This window comes from Leptosomus discolor, chromosome 3, assembly GCF_034619465.1.
Source record: "Leptosomus discolor isolate bLepDis1 chromosome 3, bLepDis1.hap2, whole genome shotgun sequence".
Lineage (NCBI taxonomy): Eukaryota > Metazoa > Chordata > Aves > Leptosomiformes > Leptosomidae > Leptosomus > Leptosomus discolor.
Window position 1 is genome coordinate 66,929,651 of NC_141393.1, and position 16,169 is coordinate 66,945,819.

The 16,169-nt window shown below is 46.5% G+C and overlaps 1 protein-coding gene across 1 annotated transcript in view; it reads right to left on the reverse strand.

Annotated features, from left to right (window-relative positions):
* The window catches only part of LAMC1 (laminin subunit gamma 1), a 69,621-nt gene extending 53,550 nt beyond the window's left edge, over window positions 1-16,071 (reverse strand). The window contains exon 1 of the mRNA XM_086463412.1: window positions 15,675-16,071. Coding sequence (XP_086319538.1) covers window positions 15,675-16,071 — 397 coding nt within the window. The remainder of the gene's footprint in view (window positions 1-15,674) is intronic.
* Window positions 16,072-16,169: the final 98 nt, after the last annotated feature.

The window sequence follows — 16,169 nt, forward strand, 5'->3', positions numbered from 1 at the left end:
CAAAACTTGCTGCACTGGAAGGAAACTATGGGTTTAGCATCAAAAATGAAATGACACAGAGGTTTTTCAGTCCCTCTCCCAGCAGGAAAGGCCAAGCACTCCAAAAGCCCCAGCAGGACTCTGCGGCTTACGTACCCCAGTGACTTCACTTTTGAAACCAAGCCCATTTTGGACAGCTTTCAAGCATTATCTGAGGAGGAGGGAGTTGACTATTCATCACCTTTCCCCCAAATGGGAGGGGGAAGGATGAAATTGCACTAGAAAACCGTGCCTGCACTTGCAAAGGAGCTTTCAGTGATCTGATGGAAGAACGCTTGTCCCCACGCTCTGCTTTCAGGCATCACTACTTATACATTCTTTGCAGGGATAAAACAGAAATTACCTCAATACATGCCCTGCCCAAGCACCCCCACAACCTGAACACACCACACGCGATCACCATACCTCTTCCCAGCACATCAGAGGCAGCTCCAGGCTGGCAGATGGGCTGGATCATTCCAGCAAGAGTCGACTGCGCAGGAACTGCTGCATACCCATGCAAAAATGCATCGCTCTAGGGGTTTTCTTGCTCATCTTTATCTCTGTGTGGGCAGGACACATACTAAAGGGAGATCTCTGTAAGAAAAGCCCTCAGATATGCTAAACTTGTTTTCCATTCCTCCAGGCACCGGCAGATTAAGCAAGTAGGTGAAAGTGGCATTAAAAAAATAACCTCTCCTTAGGACTAATGAATACAGTTCATTCGCTGGACCAAAGAGCACTTTTTTTGTCCCCCAAAACAGAAGGCATAACCATTTTTATGTCTATATTCTACAAGGACTTCTCACCATTCATTAGTGACTATTTGCTGGAAGAGCAGCTCCACAGCTCTGTAACAGGTGGCAGATAACTTGCATGAAAACATCCTCCTAGGAGATGCATATACCAACCTTTCATCTCTCAGGAAGCTCTTTAACAAAAGAAACGCTGACACAACATCAGCCTGGCCAACCTGACACATAGAGAGCAATAATTCTGCAGGAGCTGTTCTAGTAATTAACCCAAATCACTGAGACACTTCAGCCTCCTCCTCTTCTTCAGCTATATTTAACTCTTAGATATGCAATGAATATCAGCGGCACAAGAGTCCTTTACAGGCTCTACCCAATCCGTCACTACGGGACCTCCAAGCCCACAAAGAGAAAGGCAAGTCATCATGCTATTAATTCTAAAATGAGGCAGCCTATAAATCTAATTGCATTGAGACGCACCATCTCAAGCTTCAGCATCGTTTATGAAAATTAGATCTAGTTTCACACTGATTTTTTTTAAAAGTTCTTTGTGATGAAAAGCTTTAAAAAAAATAACAAAGTAGACTGTTTATCAAGGGATTTTTCCACTATAGATCAATCTGATGCCCTTGAATCTGCTTCCAGGAAAATCAAGCAGCTACATAAATATCAGTTTTCTTACTTATTTTAATGGGTTAGTAGTTTCAAAAAACAAATCTCATTATTGCTGCTTATGCAAAGTCAGCTAAAACAAGCTAAGACAGCGAATCTCCAAGTAGAGACATTTTGCATAAAATAAAACTTTACAAGAATTTCATTTTTTAACTGAAGCATACATGAATGTCTTCTCTACAGAAAATTCTCCCCCAGAAGTGCTCGCTCTCTCTCAATCTTTTTCTCAGGTTTCTTACTTCAACTAATGAGCTGCATCCATGTGCAAGGCACAGAAGTGGAAGTTTCAGATTGCTCGTTTCCTTCCTTTTACAAAAGCCTGAGCTTTGAAAGCTCACATAGCTTCCCATAATCTGAAGTCTTCACTTCGAGCTTGTCTTATCACAACAGTCCTTCTAAAAAATGGCTTAGGGTGTTTGCAGAATTGGCTGAAACTGATGTAAGTCTGTCCCCCGCATCCCCGGACTGTGCATCCCCAGCACCTCCTTCCCACCAACCAGCACTTAAGTGGCCCCAGGCACACCCCATTATCCCCAAAGCCATCAAAAGGTTATCTTTCCATCAAATCAGCCACCGGGACTTAATCAAGCAAGCTGATACAAGCAGCCAAGGGCTGCATGATTCCTTGCCCCCAGCTGCAGTGAAGTGGGCAGGACTGAGAGAAGTCAGTGTACCTTGAAAGACCATGAAGCCACACCTTCATTCCTGGCCTCTCAAATTTTAAGCACCCCACTGAGCGGCAAGACATCTATTCTGCAAGGACACTGTGCAATTCACACACACAAAATGCTTCTGCCTTGTAATCTGTTGTCACAGCAACCGAACACAAAACACAGGACTGCCGGCATGAAAACCTTGGAGCTGGTGGAAAAGAGGGGAAGCAGCAGATGTGCAACAAAAACGGTATAGATACACAGCACATATTTTAGCACCCCCTGACTACTGTCCATTAGTTGAGTCCAGAACAGAAAGCCCAAGCTTCCTACAGCTCATCCTTACGGCTTATACTTCATTTTGGAGAACCATAGAATAGCTTGGGTTGGAAGGGATCTTTAGAGGGCATCTAGTCCAAGCCCTCTGCCATGGGCAGGGACATCTTCAAGTAGATCAGGTTGCTCAGAGGCCTGTCCAGCCTGCCCTCGAATGTTTCCAGGGATGGGGCTTCTACCACCTCCCTGGGCAGCCTGTTCCAGTGTTTCACCAACTCTCATTAAAAAAAAAAAATTCTTATATCTAGTCTGAATCTATGCTCCCTTAGTTTAAAATCATTACTCCTTGTCTTATCACAACAGGCCTTGCTGAAGTCTGTCCTCACCTTTCTTATAAGCGCCCTTTAAGTATTGAAAGGAAGAAGTTTAATGATTTGGTTGTTTCACCTTGGTCATATTCTTCAAAGAAACAAAGTGTCACATGTCCTTTAGGCACAGTAGACAGCAGATGCTCCAGGAGTGCCTTACCAATTGCTTATTACCCCTTTTTAATTGCTGATTCAGAATGACCAGTAAACTCTTCCAACAGGATAACAACCCTCCAACATCTTTAAACATGCCTCTCTCAAGGATGCAAAAAAAATAAAAGCACACAGAGCTAGGAGTTACACGCTTTTCTAACTTGAAGCAAGTCTCTGCTACCAGAACTTAATCTATTAATTAAACTCTATGATAAGAAGAGTATGATGTTCCACTCTACAATATGCAAAAACCATCATCACGTGTCCTGGAGGCTCCTGTCTTTCCCATCTCATCTCACATCTCAGAGGGCAGACGCAAGAATAAAGAAGTGGTCTTAGTATCTACCTCAAGAGGCAGGACACTCAGAAAGCCAACATGGATTTTTTTTTTTTAAAAAAAACACAGTGAGGCTGTCCTTATTTGAGACCTTGCACACTACACCTTGTAGTACCACCTGTAGCAACTGCCATTTCTTTCCAAAGGGTAGCCAAGCATCATGTAACTTCATGAGTAACTGCTACATATAAAATGCTTTTCATAGCCTCCATGCCTACTTCCCAACCAAAACCTTTTGCAATCCATTACCTTTTCTGCTGAGTTACCTGTGCTGGAAGCTAGCTTTAAAATTTCAGCAGGAGAAAAGCAAAAGCTGATAGATTTCAACTGTATGTTTTAAGATAAGCTTCCCTTGAGCGGCCAGCACAGCTACCTGAACAAAGCAAGCGTTTCTGCAGACCACATACAGCTACAGGAGCACACACTGTGTTTTCATTTTGGACTACTACCAGCAAATTTCTCAAGCAAGTCTGGACACAGATCACTCCTCAGAGGGGGGTGATAAAGAAAGTTTTCCACATTACACTGATTATGCACAGACAGGGGAGACATGAACCGAACACACTTTCACATCCTCCATTGGTCCAATGGCAACACCAACTCATTTTCTTGAGGTTTCTTCCAGCCAGTCTCTTGTGGTTCCCCAAAGCAGAGTGGCTTTCTGCAGCGGGACTGGAGGACGCAGCAGGGATGCTGAACACGTGAGGATGCCTGGACCAAGCAGCTGTATGTTTGCAGGAAGGACAAAAGCCAGCAGGGCTGCCAGCACTGCTGCGAATTTCAAACACTCATGCGATTTAGCCAGACGCAGTTTAAACTTTGTGGTACACAGTGCTAATGGTGCAGATTAACGACTGCAAATTCTTATTAGTTTTGCTGAACCAAGTCTCTTCCCACAACCCCTCTCTATACCCTGTATAAGCACTCAATACCACTCCCACCAATGGGACCACCCTTTCAAAACACATTTCATTCCCTCCCACTGTTTTCAGTTAATGCCCATCCTTTAGGGGTGGGACCAATAAAAAAAAGAAAGCAGGATTTGAGGGACAGAAAGGCTGGGAGACAGGGTCCCTCCCATCTGCCAGAGCAGCATGTTAATTTTCTACCACGCATTTCACAAAATAACACGCCACAGCCCTGGAGTTGCAAAACAGGCTGTATGTATGACATGAAAAAGGTGATAAATTTGCAGACAAATTAACGAGGAGACATTTTGTAGGAGGTTTTGCAATAGGAAGAATTGAGCTTCCTATAAACTTTTGTAGCCTCTTCCATGTAATAGCTAGTGACACCATCCAGGCAAAGATCAGTGCCAGCAGTCCAGATGATAGCACTGTTGTAACTGCACTTCAAAATCCTTGGTTAATTAACCATTAATTTGGTGAATAAGAAAGTACAAAGAGCCCAGAGCCAACTACTTCAAGTGCACCAGAAAACCAGTCCAATTCATTCCCTGTCACAAGTAAGAGCTTTACAAGGGCTGTAACCAAAGCTCAACCTCTGCTGATGACTGCAGTGCTTGTGAGCAGCCAGTGCCACAGCTGCATCACAGCTGCTCCAAGAGATTTTCAGACACCATGGGTAGGTGCTAGGAATTAGAAGTAAAACATGACTTGCCATCAGAAAAAAAAAAAAACCACTAAACCAGCATTGTTACTGCCATGTTTTCACTTGAACTCACTGACAAAGCACATCAAGGCAACAAACTCAATGTTAGGAAGCTTCTAACATCCTTCCCCAGTAATACCCATGCACTTGCAGAGCTGCAGATAAACACTTTTTCCTAGAGATTTCTGAATATATTGGTGAACACCATATCAGAGGTCTTTCAAGAGTGTCTCTTTGATAAGTTTTTCACGAAATTGTATGCTCCGCACCCAAATAAAGACCAGCAGCAGTCTGCCACGAAACAGACAGAACCAGCCTGGCGTGCACAGGGTGCCGAGTTCAAGATTTACAGCCTTTCCAGCACCTTCCAAGCAGTTATAGGCTTCTCCTGACACAGCTCCTGCGTCTTACAAGGAATGGAAGTACAGAAAAAAATTAGCTACGAGGAAGCCTGTGGCAAATACACCTTAAGTTGACCAAAACACGTAACTGCTATCCCTGCCAGGGACAGATGAGCAGTAGGATCTCATCCTGCAGACTTTCAGCCAGATGCTCACTCATCACCTATCTACACTGGCAACTTTTCTTCACACAGTAGACTTGACTCTCTGAAAGAAATTTAATTCTGGAAAGGGAAAAAGGCATTGTTTATTCCTGCCCTTTTGGGATAATGACAGACAAGAATACGGTCACTTGCAAAAGAACCATGGTTTCAGAGCTGTAGTTCTGTCAGTCAGTTAATTGTTTCTTAGAGGTATTCACCATGATTTGAAAGACCAGCTCTTCACAAAAACCACAAGCTTCCCTGCCTAACCAGAAGTCAGGGACTCTGGAATCGCAGCAACCTACTTCCAATGTTTCCAAACAAATTGCCAAAAAGAAACAGACAACACCAAATACACTTTCTCGTAACAGTTGCCATAAAAGTAAGAGGCGCCTTTATTTCCTAAAAGTGCTACAAAGCTCTTTGAAAAACTCACCTCTATCATTACTTTCAAAATAATCCATACTTTGTTCCATAAGGAACTCAGGTTTAGCTGCCCCAACAGTGAAGGCACCAAGGATGATGGTCCTGCTTGCCCCCTGCAACCAGGGGCTGCCAGCGGGCAGGAGGAAAGCCATCAGCCACCAGCGAGAAAGGGGCAGCACACACATACAGATGTACGCAGAGTCACTCTGCTTAGAAAGCAGAAGAGCGGTGACTCGTGTAATGCCAGTAATTTAATCAGTTAACTCATGCCTGCAGAGCACGGATGGAGGTGACCGAAGAGCCATCCCAGTCCCAAGCGCCCCTCCCAGCTCCACCGACAATCCCAGCAGACGGGAGACAGGGGAGGGAGCAGGCTAGGAGGAGAAGTAGGGAGAAAACTAGATTTCATTAAACAGACAACACACAATGATGGGAGGACATCACTTTATTTAGAGTTCAAATTTCACCCTGGCATCAGCACTGGCCCTTGCAGCAGCCGACCCGTTCCCACAGCCCCACATCTCTTTACTCCACACTTTGTGTATTTTCTTCATAACCCCACCGGGAGTCAGCAGCGAAAAACATTAATTTTTAATGACAAAATAACGGCTTCAACTCAGGAAAACCTGTTAACAGTCCTTCAATGAGGGGCTTCCTCCCACCTCAAATCCTAATGGGTGCAAGAGGGGAAACTACAGAATACTACTAAGCACCTAACAATTTTGTATTTGCATTGTGCCTCTCATCTGAGCATGGCCGCGGTCTGACCAAAATGAAAGCTGCCAGCCTCTTATCTGAAGCATGCATAAAGCAGACAGCATAGGAAGGCAGCAGCAATGCTATCAACGCAGGCTGAGAGGCTATTGCTGGGACACAAGTGCAGGGAGACCTCAGCTGCACAACCCCATTTCAGGGAGGGGGTAACCTTCCCAAATTGCACAGCCTGGGAACATCTCAGTACCAAGGAAACAGGAGCAGGAGGGAGGTGAAGCCAAGGCGGGCTGCAAGGAGCTTCAGAAAGGAGAAGAAAGGGAAAGAGGCCAGAAAACACAAGTAAAGCAAACAGGACATCTGCAAGTTTAGAGCAGCCACAGCCTAAGCATCAGCTTCTTAACTAGTTCATTAAGCAGCTGATTCAGTGTTGAGAAATCATTTGTCCTACATTACTCCGGCCAGGCTAGCAGGACCCATGAGACCCATGAAGGCAGCTAGCGAAAGCAGAGAAAGCAACAGCTGGAAGGAAAGCATCAGCTGCTGTAGCAAAATAAAAGTGTGTTGCTGGGCCAACCCCTGCACCTCAACCGCCACAGCCAGGAGGCAGGGCAGGAGGAGACACACCAGATCCCCACAAATAAAGCACATTTTTTCAGAAGCTGAGAGGCAAGGGCAGCAGGCAGGGCAGCCTGTCCACAGCTGCTCCCCAGGGATCAGCCCCACAAGCTGCCGGGAAGAAAATCCCACTGCAAAATCCCACCGGATAGGAGCATGTAAAGGACTGCAGATGAAAGGAACTATAAATAATCATCATAATCAGAAGCGGACCACAAGTCCTAGGACAAGAACATTTCCTTTTTACTCTGTCAAGCAGTCCCACTTAACACTGCGATACCAAGAAACATCCAATGCTGGTTTTTCCAGAAGGGACTGGTTTTTCATTCCACTAGTCTCAGTAAGAGATACTCCCAACGCAAACTGTGCCTTCCAGGCCATGCAGCTTATACTGCACAACCTTGTAAGTACAAGGTAAGAAAGTAAAGAAAACAGCCCATTTATCCCTCTTGAAGGGTTCAATGCAATCATTTGCTTAAAGACTCTGAGACACTTTATTTTTTAATTCAAAGATTAGAAAGAATCACCTTCCTGAAACAAAATACACAGGGAAGGCAAAGAAAATATTAAAAAAAAATTAAAAATCTGCTCAGGATCCTTGATATCCTCCCCCCCCCCAAAAAAAAAAAAAAACAAAACCCACACAACCCAAACCAGCCCAAGTGCAGCATGCTGCACCAAGCAGCAGCTCGCTGAAGTGGGAACAAGTTCTTTTCTGAAGCAGAGTAGGTTGAGCTTATTATAAAACAGACCTTGAAAAATAACTCAAAAGATGAAAGCAGCACGCTTAGAACTGGGCTCATGCCAACCTCAAACTCTGCAGTGTTCCCTTGGCCCTGGAGCACCCAAGAGGATGAGGATTTTGGGCAACAGACTGGAAGCCAAGGGCTACCACGTGCAGTCAGCAACTGCCCACTTGAACACACATGTGCTGGGAAAGAACAATCCCTGTTATCAAGCAGGTTTTGATGTCTGGTAGGTTGGGGGGGGGGGGGCGGGGTTTGGCGCTTTTTTTTCCTTCAAGAGACTCCTCAAATGTAGCTGATCTTTCTGTTACAAAGGGTTAAGAGCAATGCAAGGACCAAGTCTTCTTCCTTTCCACTTCAGGCCATTGGCAGGGGCCAGCTGCCACTCCTGAAGCCATTTAACAGTTCTACACCCTGATCTTCCCACAGGAGAATCTCAAACCCCTGAGGATGAATCAGAGAATTACCTTGTCCTCCCGTAAAACACCGGACCCACTACAAAGCCAAGTCAGATAAGCAGTTCTCCAAGCACACCAAAGTCTGCAACAGAGATAAGAACGTTACAGAAAGCTGACCCGAAAACCCACAAACACTGGGTCTTTGCAAGATCTCAATATATCATCTCTACAAATGCCTTGAAAATCTTCCCCTTTCCCCACAAAAACAACAAACCCCCAAACCAACCATATAAATAAGGCCTCAAGCTATCTGGAAATCTACCTCTCATGTACAAGATGGTACTAGCTTACCTACTAAAGAAAAAAAATCCAATAATAGTTTTTGGATACTATTTCTGAAAGAGGAGATTTTGAAATTCTCCATTACTGAACACAGCTGTGTTGTGTCAGAACTGCAGGCACGATTACCACTGGAAACAGCTCTTTGATGACTATCACACTGGAATATCTAAAACAAGTAGAAGCATGGAAACAAGAAGTGCTTTACCACCCAGTTTCAAAACAAAATGCTGAATATCACTGAGTAATATACAAGGGGGTTGGTCGGGGTTTGGTTTTTTGGGGGGGTAAAAAGATCTCTCAAATAGGTCTGGACTGGTAGAAAAAAGATTAAAGACTGAGGCTCATTTATCTATTTTAATTTTTTTTAAAAATTACCTTGCCATTTCAGATCCTTTTTACAACTGATGAGTTTTCACTATTTTCCAAGCATGTACATCAGAAAAAAATCTGAGAAATCATTCTGTTTTACCTCAGAAGTACCTAATACACCCCACAAAGGCTAACAGCAGCTTGCACCTGCAGTCTGGCAGGCGACAAAAGGCAGCCTCTCATCTCAATATTCCCAGTCCCGTTTGACAACTGTACCTGTCTACTCGTAACGACTCTAATCTCACAGCACAGTTGCTTCATTAGCAGCTGTCCTGAACCTGTCGTCAATGCTGATGTGACAGCCATCATCACCATCGCACCAGCATGCTGCTAAAAACCCACCATTACTCAAGGGATGCTACAAAACCACAGGAGCAATCCCAAGTACATGCTCTGCAGATGGCTTAGCATTAAGAGACTCTCCTAATATTACAAAAAGTTTTAAACACAGCCAGCGATGCCACAGGTCCTCAACACAAGCATCCACATTCACCCTTCACTTAAAAGCCTGTAGAGCTTGGTTTGAGACACATGGTGCTACTGTATACCGGGGGGGGGGGGGGGGGGGGGGCAGAACCCAATATACTCCTGCTTGCACGGCAGGACAACAGACCCAGCAAGGTTTCCGCTATTTACCAGGAAACTATGAAACTCGTTTTATTTTCTGATGAAAACACACTGTGGTAGCCACCAAGATTTCATGGTTAAGAGATCCATAAAAGCAGGCTGAAATGTTTCTTCCTGGGCAGGAGCTTACAAAACAGGCTGCAGACCCAGGCTGAGCTTCTGAAGGTTATTACAAACCAGAGATGGTGACATGACACGTGACTAGTTCAGTTTAACATGCCAGACCTCATACCCAGCTAACGTGCAGGTAGAAAACAGAGCCAGTGAGCCTGCATGAAATCACTCAGCACAGCGTCACTGGTGGCGGTAAATGATGAATTAGGGCCCTGAGGACACAAGCGGGAGGTCTCTGTCTGAAAAAGGCTGTATGATTAAAGACAACACTCACAGCCCTGTTTTTAAGAATTATGGTGAACTAGAGATCCAAGTTTCCCCATCCCATCCATCTGCGCTGGAAATTATTTTCTCTACGCGTTGTTTGCAGAGCAATCCCGTTTTTCATTTCCGTGGGAAGCAGCAGCCAGGGATTTTCACTAGCAGACTCAGAGAGGCTATGAGAGCCTCCCAAAGCCTCAGGCTATAAGAGAAATGCTACCTAATGCTACTGAGTAAGCTTGCTGAAAAATTTCTGGCTAACAATTCTGAACAGCAAAGGACAGTTTCCAAGGTTTGACCCTATAAAAGCAGCTATTTTACTGTGTCAAAACCAGCGAATAATCCTTCTGGCAACTCAGGGCAAGTACAACAAACAGCAGCTTTTTTTTTTTTCCAGGAAAAATACCAACAATCCCAGCTCTCTCTATCCCCCAAAATAAGTGTTCTGCCATGTATTGTATTCCCAAAGGCATCATGCAGTAGCATCAGCATCCCAAGAAAGACGCAGGACAGAGGAGTTGGAGAAAACCCGGGAATTTAAAAGGTATGCAGGAAGGAACGAAGAGCTTTAAAGCAACTTTATATAACTGCACTGAACAACTGCTAGCCATTAAAAGCCCTGATCTCTTAACTACTCATGTTGAAACCTGCAAAATGTAAATCAAGCCTCTGCAATACCAACTAAAATAGAGTCCCCCCAGGGCTCCGCAAATACCACGGCAAAGCCACTGCGGTGCAGGGCCGGCCCTTCCCAGCCTGGGCTGAACACGCCTGCGAGGGCTTCCCAACACTCCGTAACACCAGCCTAAGTGCCGGAAACACTCTCCCAACACGTTAATTACCATTTCTCAGAGATTTTAAATTGCAGCTATGCTACGCAAAACTTCACATGTGTACATCCTGCTTGTTCGCATTGGTTTCGTGGTGGTTCCCTAGGAAGGCAACGAACCACAGCCTCGTAAAGTTTTAATAGGATAACTGGCAAACTAAAGGCATCAGTCTGCTGCGCTAAATAAAACAAAGCAACCGATTGCATCCCGGTGTCATAAACTACGTACTTAATTTAAGGCACATTTTTATAGCCTTCCCTTCAAAAAAAACCCCTGCTTTTCTGTACTAAAAAAAAAAAAGATCTCATCTACTACCTAAACAACTGGTAAATCAAGCCGAGGCTCAACATAAGAGCTGGCATCTTGCCTAGGTTTCCTTGTAAATGCCTTCAAATGGCAGTCACTCCAAACTACGCTTTGCAGACAAAGTATATATAACCAAGCATCATCGCTCTCTGCAAAGCCAAATAAAGGACTGAGCAGTTAGAAAATGGGGAGGTGAAGGAGACAGGCAATCCACTTCTCCTAACAACCAGCAACTTTTACAAGTTTTCCTTTATTTTATACACACAAGATACTATCCAGCTTGGTGACACGGGCTTCTAGGCTGGTCTACAGTAGGAATTTCAGAAGAATTCAAGAGCAGGAACACTCAGCTCTAACCATGGTCCATGCCCACAAACCCAGATGGTATATTTTTAATGAAGGCAACCAGAAATTTTGGTTTTCTTCTTGAAAGGCAGGCTATCTGAAGGCTGCCTCCCAGCACTGAATGCTGGCTCCTCTTCCCAGGCAATGAGAAGAGAGGTGGGAATTGGTCTTTCTGGCCTACCAGACAGTCCTGAACTCACAGCTGAGGCCACTGGCGTCACTGGTCGAGCACATCTCCTGGGCACTGTCCCTGCCGAGATGCAGCAGGCTGTCACCTCCACTGGGAAAGCCAGACCAGACTGCTCTTAGCTTGCAGCCTGTTGACAAAACACAACTGCTCTCAGTGGAGATGGGGCCACCCCACTGCCACGGAACAGCCACCAGCATGCTGAGGATGCTGCCTCTTTGTCCAAGGAACAAAACACCAGGATCATGATAGCTGAAATTGAGCAGATCCAGGTAGGGAGTAAAAGTGGTGGGGAAAAATGAAAAGTGGCTCTAGGATGGCCAGTTGTGAAGGGAACAGGGAAGCTCACATAAAAAGTGTATTAAAAAAAGGTGTAGAAACAGTAGAAACAACAGAAAGCATACTGAAATTAGAGCTGTTGAAGGAAGAAGTGAGAATCCGCTCTGAAAAAAAAAAAAGATACATCTAAAAAAATACAAGCTTCTGCCCAGCAACACTGCCCAGCACCTCCATCTATTTCTTTTCCCCTTCTTCCAGTGTTCAAAGGAGCATCTTTAACACACGGCTTTGTTTTGGTGAGTTAGGGGTCTAAATAGCAAAGCTGTACTAAAACGTATGCACACAAAGTGCTGGGGAGATGCCAGAACTATCGCAATGCTCCCAGCAGAAGTGAACAGCACAGACTGTAAAAATAACGTGGCACTCTGGCTTCAAAAAAAAAAACAGGCAACTAACCACATACCGTAATGCCTCAGCTTCCCGCTTCTATTTAAAAGCTGGCACTGCTGCCCCCAAGTCCCTTATTCCTGGAATATATGGGAACATGGCAGGAGGGCAGCGCTGGGAAAAAGACTGGTTGGGTCAAGCCTAAATCAGAAATAATTCAACCTCAGGAACCAGAAAATGGGAGAAACAAAGGGATACTTTTAAAAGTGGAAGAAAGGACACAGCAGTGCTTCCCCCTCCTCTCATCCACTAACCTGATTACCCAGACACCACCCTTCAAACAGGTTCAGCTCCCCACTTCTCCTGATTTACAGCTGCAAACTCTTGTCTCCAAGCCTCTTGGGGGAGGACTTTTACTTAGGGGTTCTTAATACCATCTCATACAAAGAGAGACAGCTTTTATAACTCCAGATGCTTCTTGTGCAGGGACTGGTAATTACTCCAACTCCCCTCTCCCCAGCTAATTTCTGGGCACCGATCTCCTTTCCAAACACCTCTGGGATCCAAGCCTTTAACTCAGTAATAGTGATCTGTGCTGTATTTTTCTTTATCGGGCTCTTTGACAGCATCTAGTCCCAAAACTAAAGGTTTTAAAACTTGTTTTGAACTGCAAATTGTAAGAAGATTGAAAGAAACCCACATTCACATGTTGGCAACAGACCCACGGTTTTTATTGACCTTTTGCAGGCTCCTCTGGAACATTACACTGACCTACAGGGACTGAACATTGCTGGTTGTTAACGAAGACATCCCAAACTGCCAAAAGCTCGGCACAGAGTGGCAATTGCACACTGAAAGCCCCATGCTGATGCTGCTGGTCCTGAAGGGGTGCAAAGCAGGGCTAGCCATTCAGGATACCCATGCTTCTAGAAATAAAGGCGACTGCAGCATCAAACAAGGATACGGGTTTGAGCACACAGCCTAATCCTCAAAGATCATGCAGAACTAACTGCATAAAAGGGCTTTGTGTCCCAGAATACATTTACGTCCTACCGGGTACGCAAATACTTGTCAAGCTCTTTGCCTCTTACTGATGTCAATAATTAAGCAGACCATGGTGTGCTGCAGGGAACAGCCTGCGGGCACACAGAATCCAAAGGCGGCACCCAACAGCTCATGCGAACAAAGATGGTTTGAGGACTTCACAAAAGTAGAGCAGAGCAGTGCTGCAGAGGAGTTTAGGGCATGTGAGACTAAAACGGCATTTTGCCTTACTCGACGGTTCAACTTGCAATGAACTCAGTGACACATACAAAGTCGTACAGGAATATTTACTGCTCGCACAGCACATGCTCAGATAGCTTAATGTTTGCTATTAGTCTTCTTAAAACTAACTCCTGCCACCACCACCACGCTTGTAACAAGCTTAGGATTCTTAAAAGGCTTTACACCACAAATACCCCACCCAAAAATCTAACTGGAAAAACACAAATGGAAAAAAAAAAACCACTCAAATATCTGAAAGTCAGCCAGGTAGCTTCTGCTTAAAAGTTGTACTCTAGTCTAAAAATGCCAGAGCAAACTCACAAAGCTACAGGAGCCTTATAAAAAACCTGAAACCCAAGTGATTGACAACAGCCATGTTGCAATGCTACAGTATTTTAAAGATGCTGTTTTCATCAAAGAAACAAGCATTTTTCTTCAAAGCCCAGGACACAGCATACTGTTTGCTCCAGTATGCTTGAAAAACATTATTTTTCAAAGAACACCCATATACACACAGGCATACAGAGTCAAGGACAGCGGCGATACAGACGCGCCTATAAACAAGTTTAACCATGACAAAGAATTATGATGATTTCTGTTAAGAAAGAAGTTGAGATAAAAATCTTAGCTTACTGTTTTTTCCAGGTGTCACAAGTAAAAAATTCCCAATGTACCAAAAAAAAAAAAAAAGAAAAAAGAAGATAGAGAGGCCCTAGTAACTAGCTCCCCTTATCCATTATATATGGATATCCATTATATATAAGCATCCCTTATCCCCTATACCCTTACTTAGTGTATTTATTTTGAAGCTCCTAACACAAAGAGCCATGAGATGCTGCTGGGGCAGACAGATGCGGTCAGCAGGTGACTCCTGGTACAGGACTTGGCACCATCATCTCCATCTCACAAACACGGACAGGAGCTTCCACACAACCTGCTCTCAGGTTGTGAAACCCAAGATCCAGCTCCCCAACCCACAACACAACTTTTTTTCCTCTGAATTACACACTACTGATGCTAAACTTAAGATTCAACAGCTGCTCTTGATTAGAAACTGCAAATGTTTACAGCAGGGCTTTTTTTTTAATTTTTACTTTATTTAACAACATGAGGGTACAAGCCGTGGTTCTAACTTTCCGTCGGCTGGCTTGTCTTCCAGTTCTAAATAGTTACCCTTCCTCCATGTCATGACAGCTTAAATAACTGAACGAACAGAGGAAAAGTTTGTCCACAAGCCAAAGCGAGGGCTAAAATACTTTATCCCAACGGAACCTCTAGGAATGTCAATCAATCAGAAAATTCACCTCCTCCTTTGTTCGACCCGACGTTACAGGTTCTGCAGCACTGCTGGCTGCTTTCCGACAAGCTTAACCCACCCAGAAAGGACAACGCTGCCCCAGCATAAGAGGATACAGCGCAGATGTGCCCTTGCACACACGCGTTTTCCTGCGGTGCTTGCCGCTTTCCAAACCAACCTCTTCCACCCGAGTCCCAGTCCCTGGCAGGCTCCAGGCCCCGATCCCGCCGGCGCAGGGGGCGGGGGGGGGGAAACACGCTCCCTGTGCCCCCCAAGCCCTCTTCTGGCAGCGGGGGCCGGCTCGTCGCGCAAACCGGCAGCACAGCCAGCGCGACGGCAATGGGGCAACCCCTTATAACAGGCTTTTTTTTTGCTGTGCCCCTGTGGAGAAGGCTAAAATTCAAGTTTCTAAAGCACTGTTTTACAGCTGCGATTATCCTTACAGAAAACGCCAGCAGCCGAGGGGCGAAGAGCCTGCGTGCTGCCCCGCAGGACCGAACCCCTGGCTGCGACGGCCCGAGCCACCGCAGAGAGTCTGCGGCGAGCGTCCGCTCGGCGAATCCAGCCGGGACCCGGCACGGCCCGCCTGCTTACCCCCGCCGCCACCCGCCTCGGCCCCGTGCTCCCCCCGGGGCCTAGTTAACAGCCGCCTCTCCCGAACTCGAGCCCCAGCGAGTGCTCCATCGACGCCGGCGCAGGGCGGTTCCTCAGCCCGCCCGCCCCCCGCCACGGGCTTCCCGCCACCGCCCCCGGCGCCGTCTCCCTCCGGCGGGGCCCTTACCCAGGTGGAGGGTGAGGTTGACGGCGGTGGGGTGCTGCACGCCGGCCAGCATGGTGCGGCTCTGCCACCAGGTGGCGTCGGCCGGGCTGTTGTAGTCGGTGAGGAAGGCGGCGCCGTGGCGCAGGTGGGGCTGGGCGGCGTCGCAGAGGTGGCAGGACTGGGTGACGCCGGTGACGCCGGTCTGCACGCAGTACTCCTCGGCCGGCGTCCCGCACGTGTGGGTGGCCAGCACGGTGGCGTTGAAAGCGGCGTTGACGAACTCGGGCATGCAGCGCTGCGGGCGGCCGCTCCGCTCCTCCGTGCACTCGTCCATGGCGCCGCCGCACCGCCCGGGCAACCACAGCCACAGCACCGCCAGCCACAGCGCCCGCGCCCGGCGCTCGCCGCCGCCCCCCATGGCGCTCGGCCGGCGGCGGAGGGGCTGGCGGAGCGGCGCGGGGCCGGCGGAGGGGCTCGCTCGCTGCCTGCCGCCGCTCCGCGCCTGGCCGCGGGCTG